Source organism: Polypterus senegalus, chromosome 12 (assembly GCF_016835505.1).
Source record: "Polypterus senegalus isolate Bchr_013 chromosome 12, ASM1683550v1, whole genome shotgun sequence".
NCBI lineage: Eukaryota > Metazoa > Chordata > Cladistia > Polypteriformes > Polypteridae > Polypterus > Polypterus senegalus.
In genome coordinates, this window is record NC_053165.1 from 150,174,265 (window position 1) to 150,192,362 (window position 18,098).

The window sequence follows — 18,098 nt, forward strand, 5'->3', positions numbered from 1 at the left end:
CAAAATGAGATTACCTTTTCATTCAAAGTTCTCAACAAGATGTGGAACAGTAATTTTAATAAGTGTTTTATGATTTATTAAAGAAGTTGTTCGAAGTGCTTTCCCTTGGCACGAACACAAGCCCTCAGCCTTGGTCTCCACTGATCAATTGCCTTGTCAACAACACTCTGTTTCAGTTCAGCCCAGACAGAGATGAGGCGCTGCTTCAGGTCCTCGATGTCTCGTATTGGAGTCTGGTAGACGCAGTCTTGCATCAAACCCCAGATTTGATAGTCGACGGGATTGACGTCTGGTGAGTTTGCTGGCCAAAGGTCTGGTCCAATTAAACCTGGAGTTTCACGACGTAGCAGCTCAACAGTGTCCCGTGCACGGTGTGCTGGGGCGTTGTCCTGCTGGAAGACCAAGAAGTCTCCTGACATGTGTCTGATTGCTGGCAACATGTTCTGTGTCAGCAGGACATCCCGGTAGTATGCACCATTGACTTTTACTCCGGGTTCAATGAAGAAAAGCTCTGTGCAGCCAAGTTTGGAGACTGCTACCGATACCATAACTGAGCAGCTGAAGGTAGGGCGGGTCCGCAGGAGGCGCTTGGCATCAGTATCTCGCTTCTTTGTTGTTGACGGTACGTACAGACGATCATTCTGGGCATTGACAGGTGGTGCCACCGTAAAAACCTTTTCATCTGTGAACCAAATGAAGCTGACGCTGTGCTCTGAAAACTTGTCCAGCAGCTGCTTGCATCGTTTCAAGCGTGACTCCTCGTTGGCTGTTGTTAACTGCTGTGCACGGCGCTTTTTCAAGCACTTCAGCTTCAGGTCTTTATGGATTATCTCAACCACAGTTCTTTGGCTTATTCCGATTTCTCTAGCTGTCTGTCGAGTTGTTCTGTGAGTCTGTGGTGCGTCTTTTTGGCTTAGTACAAGATCGCTAACAGCTTCAATGTTTTCAAGTGTACGCACCGAGCGTGGTCGACCACTGCCTGGTTGCCGGTCCACAGTGCCGGTCGACCGAATCTTTCGTAGCAGCAAATCGAGGCTGTTTTTTGTTCCAACCTTTCTGTGGGAACTCTTGTCAGTCGACGACTGCTGTAACCCTTTAGCAGAACCAAATTCTTAATAAAAATTCGGTCATCTGTACTGAAACCCATTTTTATCTGCAAATTTAGCAAGGGTCAAACTTGTTTACAAACTTTATCGTCTCATGCTCGTTACGCATCCATGGCAACCAAATTTATAAATAAGTAAGATATTATACTGCTTTGACCAGGCTTTGACACAAGTTTATACAATGTTTCAAATTTTCTCAAAATCGGCCGACTATTGTTGAAGATGTGATGAAAAACATTTTGGTGTGTTTTTTTTCCACTCACAGTTATATATTTTATATAAATACGTAAGAGGTGTATCATAAAAATACCAAGACTAATAGCAATGAATGAGACTGACTGGAAAATTCCAAAGTGCCATAATATATTGACAAACCGAATGCTTCTGGAGCAGAAAGACCAGCATGTGCGAATACGTTTTACAATAATGTTCCCTTCAATATCTGTGTATGTATGTCTGAACGGCTGGAGCGACTTTCATGAAACTTGGTACACGTGTTTCTCAATGGTCGACTTTCTGGGTAGGGTGGTGGTGTGATCTTACGGTCTTGTATGCATGTTATCATCCAGTTGACACTCAGAAGGACCACCAGAGGGCGACCTGGAGGCGACTGCCAGCATTCTTTATGTTTTGAGCACCACCTGTTGCGCCCCTGTTGCTTTTGAAATTAGAGTTTTACGCGTGCAAGTGTGTGTGTCTGTCCGGCCCGGAAGTGAGACTTAGAATCGTAGTGAGGGCTCCAGCTCCGAGGATACGCAAGCGAGGCAAACACACCAGCAAAAGGAAACTTCCTAAGAAAGACATTCGCTTAGCTGCTAATCCACAAGTGATGCGAGGACGTCGGCAACACGAATCCTCCTTGCAGAGAGATGTCCAGTGTAGTTCTGACTATTTTAATACTTTCTAGGATGCCGTGCTTTTAACAGTACGGGCGTACACAGTTAGTATAAAGCAGGCGACTGCCAGCATTCTTTATGATTGAGCGCCACTGCTCAAATGGCTATAAACACAGCTCAGACATGCCAAAATTGACTTTGGTTAGGTGCAAACATTAAAATTTAAGACATTACACACTAAACGGCACATTTACTTGTTTTAACAGTAAATACTGGAAATGCGTCAGTGATACTTCTCATTTTAAGAACGTACGTTTAGTCCTTGAAGAAGTAAATGACCTCCATCTCCCCACACTGGACGCTGCGCTACCAGATCACACTAGTTCATGCTTGGAAAAAATACCGAAAAAAAGTCTGAAAAAGGCTTGCAAAAATCCTTTAAAAAACTTGAAAAATGCTAAACGCTGTAAGCTTACCATGTTCAGATGTGAACGGGCCCCAAATCTGTTTTCTTAAACTGAAAAGCTGTCAGTTCCTTCAGTTTCTCCTCATAGCTCATACTGTAACTCTCAGTCCTGAATCCGCCGAGTCACTCGCCTTTGGACTTTCTCTAGTGCTGCTATGTCTTTATTGTAATGTGAAGACGGTAATCCAGGCGAGGTCCCACTAGTGGGTTATAAAGCTTAAACGTAATCTTCCTGGACTTGAACTCTGCACCTTGTGCTACTGTAACAAGAGTGTAAGTTTAATGTCACTGTGCTCTGTACAAAAAATGATTTTTATAAATCCACTCACATGTACAGGCCAGGCAGGTCAGGCCAAAGTTAGTACCCAGGTGCTGTCCGCATTTAGAAACTGCTAGCATTTGGAGAGTGAAGGGAACAACTGCGAAAATAGGCATTGTATAATTCCTGTATGTTAGAGATGAAATTGAATCCTTTCCTTGTTTGGAAACCAAAGAAAGGCCTACACGTGGAGCAGACTTGCACAGCAGCCAAACACTTCGAAAGCCAATGGACGGACAGATGGGTGATATCGTCATTCGTCCTGAAAAGCCTTCCAGCACAGCAGACGAAAAATGGCAGACTGTATAGATCAAGATCCCACCTTGGTAAAGTTTTGTCATGGCTTCCCGTCTGTAATGTTGCGTAAATCGTCAGTAAAGAAAGCCAAGTTATTTTCTCTTATGTGATTTGTACCGCCGTATCACTATGGAAGACAAATACCGCCTTTTAATATCATATCTACTGTATATAGTTTTCGGTTACTTAAAACGCTGCAGTTATAAAATACCTTATTCCAATTAGGGAGCTACAGTGATCCCTCGCTATATCGCACTTTGACTTTCGCGGCTTCACTCCATCGCGGATTTTAAATGTAAGCATATCTAAATATATATCACAGATTTTTCCCTGGTTCGCGGATTTCTGCGGACAATGGGTTTTTTAATTTATGGTACATGCTTCCTCAGTTTGTTTGCCCAGTTGATTTCATACAAGGGACGCTATTCGCAGATGGCTGAGAAGCAACCCAATCACAGCCCGTATTACATATTAAATAAAACTCCTCAATGATATACGATATGCTTCCCACGCGGTGCTTCAAAGCTCTACCAGCCCGTATTGATTTTTCATTGTTTGCTTTTCTCTGTCTCTCTCACTCTCTCTGACATTCTCTGCTCCTGACTGACGGGGTGTGAACAGAGGGGCTGTTTGCTTAGAAGATATGGATGCTCCTCTAAAAAATGCTGAAAGACTACCTTCACATTGATCCCTTCATTGCGGCCAGCTTATCGTGGTGGTTCTCATACTTAAAAGCCCAACAGCACGTATTGATTTTTTGATTGTTTGCTTTTCTCTCTCTCTCTGTCTGACATTCTCTGCTCCTGACGCCACTCCTTTGAAGAAGGAAGATATGTTTGCATTCTTTTAATTGTGAGAAAGAACTGTCATCTCTGTCTTGTCATGGAGCACAGTTTAAACTTTTGACTAAAGGGTGTTATTTCATGTCTGATGGGCTCTAATAATGTTAAAAAAACGTATTTCGTAGGTCGTAATCAGGTTTTCTATGCTCTAACTGCAAAAATATTAGATTTATAACTAAAGAATCCTACTTCTTGGAAATTCATTTATCTGTCTGGAGCGGATTAACTGTGATAACCGAGGGTTTACTGTATAACTGTGCGGAGAATATTTACTGTATAAACAGTGTGGGAGAGTTTCTAAGGGTTTAAAATATATAATAATAACCATACAAACATGGTTTCTACTTCGTGGATTTTCACCTATCGCGGGGGGCTCTGGAACGCAACCCCTGCGATCGAAGAGGGATTACTGTACTGTATATTGCCCCTAAAAGGAAAGAGCTATGTAACCTAACAATCTGTAAGCCTTGTTAATCACGTTCTGCACACTGTGTGTGGATGTTTATAGTGATGAATCCAATACGACCCCTAGGCCCATCTCATTAGGGGTACTTTCAACTTTCAAAAGGTCCCATTGTGTATTCAAATCTAACATTTCTACTCCATACATGTCATATTTTATCCTTTTTATACAAATCTGCCAAGCCTGTATGCTGTTCTTGACATAATGTGGTACCCACCAACAGTCCACGCTCTAAATTCCCACTTCTTTTAGTTTGATTACTAACCTCTCATGTGGTACCTTATCGAATGTCTTTTACCTTCTAAAGATCAAGATAAATCATCTGTACACCTCTCTGATCGTACTTGTATTCTTTTGTTGCTTCTTTGAGGATTTCAGCATATTAGTAAAATGCAACCTTCCTCGTCTGAACCCATATTGACTGCTCACTAACACCCCCCTTCTTGCCATGTCCATCCATTCAGCTTAACTGTGATGCACAGGTAATTATAAAACTGTTTGTCTGTCTATTTATTTTTTATATTGTGACCCATTGTTCCCAACCAGGTAAAAGTGTTACCGGGGTGAACTGGCCATTAGGGCTTTTGGGCAATGCCTGGTGGGCCGCGGACTCTGGCCTGGTCATGGGCCGGCCATTTAATGAAATTAATTTGAAGTACTGGTTACTGTCTGGCATTAAAATTCATTTTTTAAACTACTAAACATTATCTGTCTGGTACTGCGATGTATATAGTCCTATATAATATACCATATTACATCATCAAGTTGTTTTAGTTGTCAGTACACAAATTGGCAGCGAAAAATTTGGTCAAAACTGCCTTTTGCCGATTTCTGTTTCGTTACCGCTACATTTCGTTTAGTATGTACATTATTATCTCATATCTAGTATTTAAATTCTTCTGTACTAATAATTAGTTTAGCTTTTGTATTATACATTATATTGTTCTCTGGTCGTCTGCGTGAGCGATTAATTAGTGGTTTTCAGCTGCGATTATTACTATGACGAAATACGATTCGACACAGGATAGGAATTTTTCATAATAGGACGGAACATTTATAGTTTATCGTTAAGCTAATGGAACATTTCAATCATGCGAGGTTTTCATTATAACCTCGGTTATCATTTATTCCATTGTAAATGAGCAGTTTGATTATCGAGTAATGTTCATATCATAGGCTCTAGCAAGTAGTGAGCCGCGTACTCGTCAAAACGTTTAATAAAATTACAATGAATAACAGGCCAAGTGGGTCAACCTCGTCACCTCATTCGTTGAAGGATGCCCAGGCCGGTTTTGAGACCCAGTCCGCTCCTGAGTGTTACCTGCCATAGTATTTTTAACAAACATCAGGTGAACCCAGAATGGCGATGCTGTAGATAACTGGTTCTAAAATGGCACGTGATTGACATTACAGAAGTAATTACAAATGAAGCAACCCGGTCTTGAATGGAGAAAAGAACTCCAAAGGGGATGAAACCATCACCCAATACCACTCTGATGAACTCCAAGGTGGGCCCCTTTTTTCATTTGGGAAATTGATAACCTTAGAGGTTCTCAAACAGTGTGCCACACACATTATAAACATTATGGAAGTTATTACAAATGCCACCCACCATACGCCATACCCCCCACTCCCCTACATAAGAACAAAACAAATTTGACAAATGAGAGGAGCACACTCAGTCCATCAAGCCACTTTGTTTAGCTAAGCTATCAAAATTTCTTCCAAAATTTTCTTAAAGTTTGTTAAGGTTTCAGCTTCATGTCTTAGTAGCTTGCTCCCTAGTCCCACAAATCTTTGGGAAAAGAAATGCTTCCTGGCTTCCATCTTTAAACGCACTTACCCGTAATTTCCGTTGTCCTTTGTTTACTTGTGGCTCGGAGAGGATAGGTATGTTTTCAGTTGGAGGTGTGGGCAGGTTAGGTTTTTTTGGGGAAAACAGACCATGTTCCGGATGATTCTCCAGAATGCACAGGGGACCCGGAGGGAAGTTGGAAGCACTGTTCTTCTAATGTCAGAGCCACCGTTCATTTACTTTCCTGAAAGAAAAATTCTGTTTTTGAGGTCTCTCCTAGACCTAGGGTAGAATGAGTTCCCACCACTGTTTGGTTTTTTTTTTGGTTATTGTAAAAAAAAAAAAAAAATCTCTTGCTTATTTAGGCCTAAACAATCGACCTCTATGATGGATGCTGAGGTGTGGTGGTCTGTTACGGAGAAAAAGTGCTACACCTGCACTTACATATGCTAAGTTCCAAAAGGGAATCCCAAAAATGCCCTTTTTTTTGGCTGAGGAAATACGGTATCCCAAAGCAATGGTGGTGTGCAGTGAATCCTGAGTGGAGTGATTCCCCCCAGCAGAGTCGATCCCGTGCGGTGTGTGTGTGTGTACGTTCTCTCTGTGTCTGCGTGCAATTTGTCCATCAGCTGCTCTTTCCTCCCACATCTTCAGCACGGCCCCATCAAATTGACGTCCCGCGCCCGACGTTGCCGGGATGAACTTACAATCGTACGTCAGTTAATGGATGGACGGATGGATTTTTGGGTTGTGCGCCTCCGTCCTCTCAGTGCCTGAGAAAATGAATCATCGCCGTCGGCTTGTCACAAGACGGAATCTGGGCGGAGAGAAGGAGGGCCGAAGTCCAGGAGGCCGCCACTGTGTACAATACAGGTGGGACGCCGACTCACCTGCTGGGATATACAGCAAGCATCACGCCGAACAGTGCCGAGGGGCGGAATGCCGCTTGTAATGTGACCAGAGCAGGACGCGACGCGACGCGACCCGACCGTACTCAACCCGCGGCTGCTGTAGCTGACGCCCGTCTTTGTCTCTCCGAATCCTGGATGAATCCGAAGGAATGGCTTTGGCGGAGCTTTACACGAAGGTAGGGTGACAGAAAAAGTACTTTTAGGCGTAAGGTGGAACATGGCTGGCGGAAGTGCAGGTGCCGGGCATACGTGTCTCGGGCGAGTGCAAAAACTTTTGTAACTTTTTGTAGCGCTGAGATATGCGGCTGGTAAAGGCGCCGCTCGTCCGGCTGCAGGGGAAAGCGACGCCATATGGAGTCGAACGCTGAGAGGGAGGGAAGCCGAGCCGCGCCGATCCGATCCGAGCCTCCGGACAGGTGGCATCGCCTAGCACGCCCATTTGTTAGTTACTGTACTCATTTAGTTACTTTTCAAATCACTGATTAGTTTACTTTTGCAAAATACGCCCAGGGTTTCAAAAACGTCTGCCTGGCGTTATATGCCTGGAGTTGTCCGCTGGAATGTCATCACCTTGCGCCTTTACGTGTTTGAGCCGCGTTACTCACCTTTTTACACTCCCAATGCAGGCAGACCACCTACTGGACTGATCTGAACTGGACACTTTCAGCCTCGTGAAAATTTAGAAGAAAATGCATGAATTCTTGTCAATGACCATCGGAAAAAGTGTTCAGTCCGGCTTTTCAATAGCACAGAACCCTTGGCACGCTGTAATTGAAATATTTCCCACACCTTCATTCATTCAAGCCTCACCGTTTACTTCAATTAAAACAGTTCTTGCCTTATTCCCAAGATGCTATTTTCCCAATGCTTGCTTATCATGGCTTTGCAGTGCTATCTGTTAATAGATACTGTAGGTAAATGTCCAACTCTTTACGCTTGTCTATAACATGCTGTGTGGACACTGGCAATAAATGGATACTCACGGTCATGAGTGTCATGTGCAAACTACATTGACACTTAGACTATCAGGACAGTGGTTGACAGGTGTCTCATCCTGGGCCTATTCAGGCCTTGTACGGCCACGGCCCACCTGCCAAGTTGTTTGCCTGCCTATGGTAGGGTCATCCCAGAGGGGTCCTTTCATCGGAGCAACGTTTCAGCCGTGGCATGGCCAAATGGGGAGGCAGCTTGATGGATGAGGTCTCCAGGACTCTAAAAATATCGAAACCTAATTATGTCATATCATCTACTGTTAAACCGTACTTCTAAAATTTTTATTATTATGCTGTATTAAGGAATTGTTCTGTTCTGTGTATTGTATTGTATTGACCCCCTACTTTTGACACCCACTGCACGCCCAACCTACCTGGAAAGGGTCTCTCTTTGAACTGCCTTTCCGAGGTTTCTTCCATTTTCCCTACAAGGTTTTTATTGGGAGTTTTTCCTTGTCTTCTCAGAGAGTCAAGGCTGGGGGGCTGTCAAAAGGCAGGGCCTGTTAAAGCCCATTGCGGCACTTCCTGTGTGATTTTGGGCTATAGAAAAATAAACTGTATTGTATTGTATTGTATTGTATTGTACCCTTTACTGCTTGGATAGGCTCCCACTTTCTTACGACTCCTGTAATAATAAATAAAAAAAAGTTTAAGTAAATGAACCGATCAATGGATGCACGCCATACCTGAAACACCATAAAGGTAGTAGGCAGCAACAGGTCTCTCCAAGCAATAGATAAATCAAAAAAAAGCTTCAGATAAATATATGAAAGGCACTAAGTAAAACATTCTTAACAAGCTTTTAAATGATCTATGTATCCTTCATATGAGAGACACTATTTAATAATTCTCTATGCTGATATTAATGACACTATATACAGTAAATATGAATGGCCAGCACAGTCCTCCTGCCACCTCACATTGTCTAGAGCAGGGGTCTCCAGCTCCGGTCCTGGAGGGTCCCAGTGGCTGCAGGTTTTCATTCTAACCCTTTTCTTAATTAGTGACCTGTTTTTGCTTCTAATTAACTTCTTTTCAATTCATTTTAATTGACTTGCGTTTTGAAGACTCAGACCCCTTAATTGTTTGTTTTTCCTTAATTAGCAGCCAAATAATAACGAGATACAAAACGAGCCAAAACAACTGGTGTCCATCATACAATATCTGAAAATAAAGAAAGATGGTGGTCTCGGGAATGTCGATCTGCTCAGGTCCACAAAAATTTTAAACGGTGCTCTTAGAAAGAGAAAAATCAACAATTTCAGACATGTCTGCTAATGCACCACGAGAGCAGCAACAAGCCATGGAACTAAAGAACGAGTTTATAATTAACGACAAGACTCGCCGCCTAATGAAGCAACTGGTTAGAGTTTGAGGCCCTGAATTAGGTGGTCTTCTGTTGGCTCACTCGCTTCACATTTCATTTCTGTTTGGGTGCCATTTAAGGATGGAAAGGAAGAAATTCAGGGGAACAAATCTTAAACAAGTGTTTCAATTAAAATGAATTCACAAGAAGTTAATTAGCAGCACAAACAGGGCACTCATTAAAAAGAGGGTTAGAATGAAAACCTGCACCCACGGTGGTCCTCCAGCACCGGACTTCGCGACCCCTGGTCTAGAGACTGCATTGTGGAATTTAAATTTTCATGTGCCCGGTCCTATCCTATCTATCGGTCTGTCTGTCCATCATATTGTGCATTTCATGGCTATTCATGTTATATAGTGCCTTTAATTTTTTATTTACTGATGTCTATCATATTTCGCACTTCACAGCTATTTGTGTTCCATCCTTCCATTATCCAACCCGCTATATCCTAACTACAGGGTCACGGGGGTCTTCTGGAGCCAATCCCAGCCAACACAGGGCGCAAGGCAGGACACAAACACCAGGCAGGGCGCCAGCCCACCGCAGGGCACTCACAGACACACCAAGTACACATTAGGGACAATTTAGGATCGCCAATGCACCTAACCTGCATGTCTTTGGACTGTGGGAGGAAACCAACGCAGACACGGGGAGAACATGCAAACTCCACGCAGGGAGGACACGGGAAGTGAACCCGTGTCTCCTAACTGCGAGGCAGCAGTGCCACCCTTTGTGTTACATAGAACCTTTATTTTTTTTTTTGTGTGTGTTTATTGACCTATACACCGATCACCCAAAACATTAAAACAACTGACAGGTGAGGTGAGTGGCATTGATCATCACATTACAATGGCACCTGTCAAGGGCTGGGATACATTAGGCAGCAAGCGAACAGTCAGTTCTTGAAGGTGATGTGTTGGAAGCAGCAAACGTGGGCAAGCATAAGGATCTGAGTGATTTTGACAAGGCCAAATTGTGATTGCCAGACGATGGTGTTGAGCATCTCCAAAACGGCAGGTCTTGTGGCCTGCTCTCGGTATGCAGTGGTTAGTACCTACCAAAAGTGGTCCATGGAAGGACAACCGGTAAACTGGTGACAGGGTCATTGGTATCCAAGGCTCATTGATGTGCCTGGAGAGTTGGAGGCTTGTCAGAGGAGCTTCTGCAGTACAAAATGCTGGCCACAAGAGAACAAACAGTGTATCGCAGTGTGCTGCTTATGGGGCTTCATAGCTGCACAACATTCAGAATGCCCATGCTGACCCAGTCGAAAACACCAACAATGGAAAATTGTGGCCTGGTTTGATAAGTGACATTTTCTTTTAGATCTTGTGGACTGCCAGATGTGTGTGCATTGTTTACCTGGGGTAGAGATGGCAGCAGGAGGCACTGTGGAAAGAAGGCAAGCTGGTGGAGGCTGTGTGGTGCTCTGGGCAATGTTCTGTTGCAGATCCTTGGCTCCTGGCATTCGTGTGAATGCCACTTTGACACATGCCACCTACCCAAAGATTTTTGCAGACCACATACACCCCATTATGGCAACAGTATTCTCTGATGGCAGTGGCCTCTTTCAGCAGGATAATGCACCCTGCCCCACTGTAAAAACTATTCGGAAAAGTTTGAGGAATGTGACAAAGAATTCAAGGTGTTGTCGACTTGGCCTCCAAACTCACCAGATCTCAATCCAGTTGAGTGTTTGTGGGATATGCTGGGAAAAACAAGTTGGATCAATGGAGGCTTCACCTCACAAATTACTGAACTTAAAGGAGCTGCTGCTAATGTCTTGGTGCCAGACACTACTAGACACCCTCAGAGGTGTGGTGGAGCCCATGCCTCGATAGGTCAGAGCTGTTTTGACAACATGAGGGGGAACCTACACAATAGGTGGTTTAAATTTTATTATCTATCTATCTATCTATAATATAGTGCCTTTCATATCTATCTATCTATTAATTATATAGTGTCTTATCTATCTATCTATCTATCTATCTATCTATCTATCTATCTATCTATCTGTTATATAGTCTTATATAGTGCCCTTCATCTATCTATCTATCTATCTATCGTACCATACAGTGCCTTTCATCCATCCATCCATTATCCAACCCGCTATATCCTAACTACACGGTCACGGGGGCTCTGCTGGAGCCAATCCCAGCCAACACAGGGTGCAAGGCAGGAAACAAACCCCGGGCAGGGCGGCAGCCCACCACAGGGCACACACCAAGCACACACTAGGGCCAATTTAGAATCGCCAATTCACCTAACCTGCATGTCTTTGGACTGTGAGGGGAAACCGGAGCACCAGGAGGAAACCCACGCGGACACGGGGAGAACATGCAAACTCCACGCAGGGAGGAAGCGAACCCGAGTCTCTTAACTGCGAGGCAGCAGCTGTACCTACTGCGCCACCGTGCCACCCCAGTGCCTTTCATATCTATCTATCACTGTATAATAGTTGATTTTATTGAGCTAGACCATTGCAGGCTGCATTCTCACACAGACCTTATTGGCTCAAACCAGGCCACCACAAAGTCAAATTAATCAAACCCTTGTGGCTTTGGAGCACCCGGACATACTCAGGAGTGTCTGACTGCAGCCCAAGTGCTAAACACTGCACCACTGTGCCACTCCACTTAGGGTATGAAACATCAGATGTGTTTTATTCAATTAATATTTAAGAGTTGTCAAAACCAGTTTTAATTGTAATAAGGGCTTTCTTTAGAATAAGTTTCCTGTTTTAGGCAATGTTTTCTAGTGCCTTTTATAAAGCAGAGGTTCATGAATGATTTCACCAGATGATATTTCACTATAAATGTTCCCCAAATATGTTAACCCTTTATTATTCCTGAATATCGTGTGTAGATTAAACGTTATTTGTCCCAATTTGAGAAATTTAGCTTTTATAGAAACTCAATAAACAAATACATACCAGAATAAATAAGAGGAAAACTTCTGACTTGGCTAAAGATAATAGAGCAGTTCAAATGAAGCGTTATAAAGGTGTGTTGCCATTGGTATGAAGGAGTCCAGGTGGCATTTCCTGTTACACTAATTTGTTCGCTGAAAGTCCTCAATGTTTCTGTGTAACAGCAAGGATGTGAAGTTTTGTTCATAATGGCCATCAGCTTTGTCTACTTTCTTGCTTTCACACACGTCGAGTAGGTTGAGAGTGCATTCCATGAAAGATCTTGCCTTCTGCATCGGCTTGTTGATTTGGTGGGCCTCTCTTGAAATGATTTTACCAGACCAGCATACCACAGCGTAGATAATCAAGATACCTGTACTGTAGAACATGTAAAGGATGTCACCACCCACGTTAAAGGAATGCAGTCTGCTGAGAAAAGATCCGCTCGTCCCCTTTGTGTTACCAGATCAATCCAGGCTGTCAAAGATGTGGACCCCCAAGTACTTGTAGCAGTGCAACACCTCCACATCCACTCTCTAAACAGTTTCCAGGTGTAGTGACTCTTTGAAGAAAACCAACAAACAGTATTTTGGATTTGATGATGTTGAGTTGCAGCCATTTCTCAAAGTTCTGTACCTGACAACAGTAGTTGGTCTAACCCCCCCCCAAACCCCTCGTCAGTACACCCTGTCATCCAAGAGTTTCTTCAAGTGACCTGACCTGCTGTTCTATTTAATGTCTGAGGTATTCAGGGTTAACCGAAAAGGGGACAGGATGGTCACTTGTGATGCTCCACTGTTGTTCACAGAGCTTCACAGACTGCAATCTGCTGGACAGAGAGTCCATAATTAACAACACCATAGGCTCTTCCAACTGCATAACACAAAGCCAAACCCTTTAACGGGGATGGCTGGATAGTATTGAAGCCACTGAAGAAATCAAAAAATATAATCCTCACACTCCTGCCAGCTTTGTTCTGCCTTGTGGAGCAGACAGACAACTGCATTTTCCACTCGTCTTTTTCTGATAGGCAAACTGCAGTGGTTCCAAGTGGTCTTTCTCAAGTGGGCTCATATAGTCCAGGACCAGCCTCTCCAAGGTGGTGTAAAGTTATTCCACAATGCAAGAAAAAAAACCCATCAGTTATCATCTTTCTGTTACAATTCTGTTGAGAAGGAGAGCAACCAATATAAAATGTAGAACAAGAACACATTGAAAAAATTGAGCACAACTAAGGACGCCTCACTTTAAAATCGTTCATTCTAATGATAATCGAGAAACCAATATCCAGTAGTATTTGGATATCTGTGAAATATTTACTTTTTAAAATTGCATTTGCTATTGTAAAAGAAATTCTATAATTAAAACTTACTTTCCTTGGAGAGCCTTGAATTGGGAAGTATGAATTTTGCATGTCGCTTTTCCATCAGGTGGCTGCTTTCATGCTGGGTTTCAGTTGGAGCAGCTTCACGGGGATGGAATTTGTTACGCCATCACCACCATCTTCCCCCAAACCCACATGATGTTTCCCATTCTGTGTGATGTTTAGGACAAGTTTTTCTAGGTTTTATCTTGCTGATCAATCTAAATGAACTGCCTCAGTGCCATTGAAGCTACTTGGTTTAAATTCTATAAGTGTTCACAAGGCACTAACTGAACAAGGCTGCTGACATAATTCCTTTTCCTGAATCTCTTCCAGGGCTACAACGTATATAAAAAAAAAAATAAGTAGATTATCTAGTCAGAGCACCTTTTCATATGAATATATATACATATTTACACACACACACATTAATATGTCTATACTATATGTTGTGGAAATATTCGTCCCCGGACTCAAACAAGCAGATGCAGAATGTCTGAAAACACACACGTTTATTGCACCACACAATAGTACAGTGCACTAATCGCCATCAAACTGTCCTTCAGACTTCTTTTCCTCCTCTCTATCGCCTCCAACTCCTCCCAGGCAAGCTCTGTCCTCTTCCACCCGACTCCGGCCTCCTGAGTGGAGTGAGGCGGCCTCTTTTATACCTCCCCCGGATGTGCTCCAGGTGCTTCCTGATCTTCTCCCAGCAGCACTTCCTGGTGTGGCAGAAGTGCTGTTCTTGCACCCGGAAGCACTCCGGGCATACCTGGATTCTTCTTCCGGCAGCACTTCCAGGGCTCCATAATTATCGGGGCCCCAAACGGGATGAGCTTCCAAGCTGTGCTCCCGTGGCCCCCACGCAGACCAGGGCGGCTGCCATCTCGTGACCCGGAGAAGGTATTGCTCCTCTCCCCCGCCATCCACCACAATGTATAGGAAAGTATCAGCGATTGTGCTAAGAAGTGCCTCGGAATGTTGTTCACTTCAGATGGGTACTTTTTCAAGTAAATATGGTTGATTAGTTAGCAGATGAGTGATCGACAGGGAGGAGATCCTAACTTATGTGCTAAGCTCTGGCCTGGTCCTGCCTTTTAGGTGCACCCCAGCCCTGCCCACCCAAGTGTGTTGCTAGGCAACATTAGTTTGCAGATGGGTTAAGGAGAATAAAGTGGGGATCCTGACTGGAGGTCCTCGTCTTATCCTTGTGATTCTTGACGTTGTGAACGTCTTTTATCTAGTGCTCTGTTTGGTTTAGACTTCAGTGTTGTGACCTTAATTACATGCCCTTTTGAATTTGCTCTTTTGTCAAGTGAACAACGGGAGGTTTATGGTCTGCCAAGCACTTTCATGTGGTCTATGAGCCAAGTTTATTAGATAATTGTAGCCTTGGCACCTTGGTTTTACTGGTTTGCACAAATGATAATGCTGCTAATGTAAAAAACAAGTGGCGCTGTATGTATGTCGATTATTAGCTTCTTGGTTTTGAGTGTTCTTGAATGTCCTCTCATTCAGAATATAGTTTAAAAGTGAGCTGAGTAACATGGGCAAAGACAAACTCTCAATATCGTATTTTTAACCAATGAACACTTCTTTATCAACGTGGGACAGAAAGCAGCAGGCCTGATGCATGACGTTTGCCGTTATTTTTCAGAAAAGAGGAAGCAAGGCAGCTAAAAAGGCTGATAGCTCGCCAAAATAATCTCACCAAGTGGTTATCTGTTTAGTGATCTGTATGAAAGGTAAGTTATGTAAGGGCACATAAAATTGTCAAGTCTGGTGAACTTGTCGGGATAGCTGCACTTTTTACGTCTGCCCAGCTAATAAGAGCTGATCATTCTGCTCCATCCTTAGGGAATTGACTTTACTCATTTTTCATTTGAGCTGGACGGGAGTTCAGAAATTAAGTATCGAGTTCTAATAATAGCTTTTATGAGTGGTTTATTGACCCTCCGTGTTATTTAATTTAGCTCAATGTTTACTTTCACATTCAGGTGCCTCTCCATTTACATTGGGCCTTTTTTAATGCTGTTCCATAATACACTTTCATGAACACGCTACTTACATGATTTGTTTTAAGTTGAGATTAATATTTTAGACACAGAATCTATATTTTTATTTACATTTTAGTTTTTGCCCCAAGTCCTTTGTACAGGTTGTTTTTAACAATTTTCTGTGCAGCGTCAACAGTAAATACTGTTGGAATTTAAAAAAAAAAAAAAGAAAGAAAGAAATAAAGCAATGTTGGACTGAAATTGCAGCCTTCATTGCTGAACTAACATGTCTCTGAATGTAGTGAGTCCTGCCACGACGACACTGCTATCGTAGGCTGCATCAGGAGTGGGCAGGAGGAGGAGTATAGGAACCTAATCAAGGACTTTATTAAATGGTGCGACTCAAACCACTTACACCTGAACACCAGCAAAACCAAGGAACTGGTGGTGGATTTTAGGAGGCCCAGGCCCCTCATGGACCCCGTGATCATCAGAGGTGACTGTGTGCAGAGGGTGCAGACCTATAAATATCTGGGAGTGCAGCTGGATGACAAATTGGACTGGACTGCCAATACTGATGCTCTGTGTAAGAGAGGACAGAGCCGACTATACTTCCTTAGAAGGCTGGCGTCATTCAACATCTGCAATAAGATGCTGCAGATGTTCTACCAGACGGTTGTGGTGAGCACCCTCTTCTACACGGTGGTGCGCTGGGGAGGCAGCATAAAGAAGAAGGACGCCTCACGCCTGGACAAACTGGTGAGGAAGGCAGGCTCTATTGTAGGCACGGAGCTGGACAGTTTGACATCTGTGGCAGAGCGACGGGCGCTGAGCAGACTCCTGTCAGTCATGGAGAATCCACTGCATCCACTGAACAGAATCATCTCCAGACAGAGGAGCAGCTTCAGTGACAGACTGCTGTCACCATCCTGCTCCACTGACAGACTGAGGAGACCCCACACTATGCGACTCTTCAATTCCACCCGGTGGGGTAAACGTTAACATTATACAAAGTTATTGTCTGTCTGTTTTACCTGCATTGTTATCACTCTTTAATTTAATATTGTTTTTTTATCAGTATGCTGCTGCTGGAGTAGGCTATGTGAATTTCCCGTTGGGATTAATAAAGTATATCTATCTATTTATCTGTCTCATCCTGAAGGTACCCCAGGTTAAGGCAGGATGAGAAGGCAGTCCATGAAAGCACTTGCACATCAGCATCCATTTCTTCAGACTCTTGTGACTGCAGTAACTGTGTGGCCTGTCATTGTTGTAGGGTCAGACATGTAGAACGTGCGAGTAGAGGGCCCCTGACGCTTCACCTTACTCTAGTCCTAGCATAGCACCTTATCGTCCTGCCACCGATGTTGTCATTGAGTTTGCTGGCGGGTTCAGGAACAACATGGGTCTTGGATATGAAACAGTCTCTCAGTTAGGTCAGTCTGATGTGCTGGTCCTGTTCTGCTGTGGTCACTTAAAGGATTCCAGCTCTTGCACGGTCATTTCTCTTGTCAGCCTACTGAAGCCTTGCCTGCATTTGGGACAATTCAGAGCAGATGGATGCTTAGTGTCTGGAGCCCCTGCTGCAGGTAGACCGGGTTCTCGACATAGGTAATTTGGTGGAGTGGAAGTAGGTGTTAACATTTTCTCTTTCTCTCCCTCTTTTGTTGATTGCTTCAAGTTTGCTTTCTTTATACGGTGAAGTCCACAGTTTTGTATACTGTTGTAATTCAGATCCTCCTACGGTATAAACAGATTGCCTTTGCTAAAAGCTGCTGACATTATTGCTTTGCGCCCTACCCCACCATAACTGATCGTCTATGAGGGAGGAGCGAAAGCTTTAGATTTGTCAAAAATTTCAATCTCTGGTTTTTGACGGATCTCGACATTTTAGGATCCCCGATACTGAAAACATCAATCTCTTGATGATGGGTGTGTATCTGTCTCTGTGTCACAGTTTCTTGAGGACGATCTAGAGCTAAAACGGCTGGATGGAAGAATCCCAAACTCAAAACATAAGCCTGTTGTGAGATGATGATGCGGTGATTAGTTTCTGAGCCAAATCATGCAAGATAAAGTGGCACTCTAGAGGAACCCTCTAATACCGTAATTCTGCAATTTAATTATGAATTCTCCTTATCAATTGCTATCATAATGACTTATTTTATCATCAGAGCGGTCCATTACTGAAATGTTACAGAATAGTCTGGGTGACTTGGTTCCTAGGGCGCAAAGCCTACTGACGCTCTCGTCCAAATTGCTTTCCATCAGGAAGTCACCTTCTGTGTTAAGAGAGTGGTTTCTTTCTGCATAATTTATTGTGTTGCAAATTTATTCTTAAATGAAATTCTTGTTTTGTTAGATTTTGTTTTTTCTCTCAATATCTCTGGGTGTTCTTTCTAGATTAATTTTTGAAGTAATTTGTAGTTCGGCAAAC

General features: G+C 43.3%; 1 protein-coding gene across 1 annotated transcript in view; it reads left to right on the plus strand.

Annotated features, from left to right (window-relative positions):
• Positions 1–6,971: 6,971 nt before the first annotated feature.
• The window catches only part of myo5c (myosin VC), an 86,952-nt gene continuing 75,825 nt past the window's right edge, over positions 6,972–18,098 (plus strand). The window contains exon 1 of the mRNA XM_039770309.1: positions 6,972–7,211. Within this exon, the coding sequence (XP_039626243.1) occupies positions 7,185–7,211 (27 nt within the window). The 5' untranslated portion in view covers positions 6,972–7,184. The remainder of the gene's footprint in view (positions 7,212–18,098) is intronic.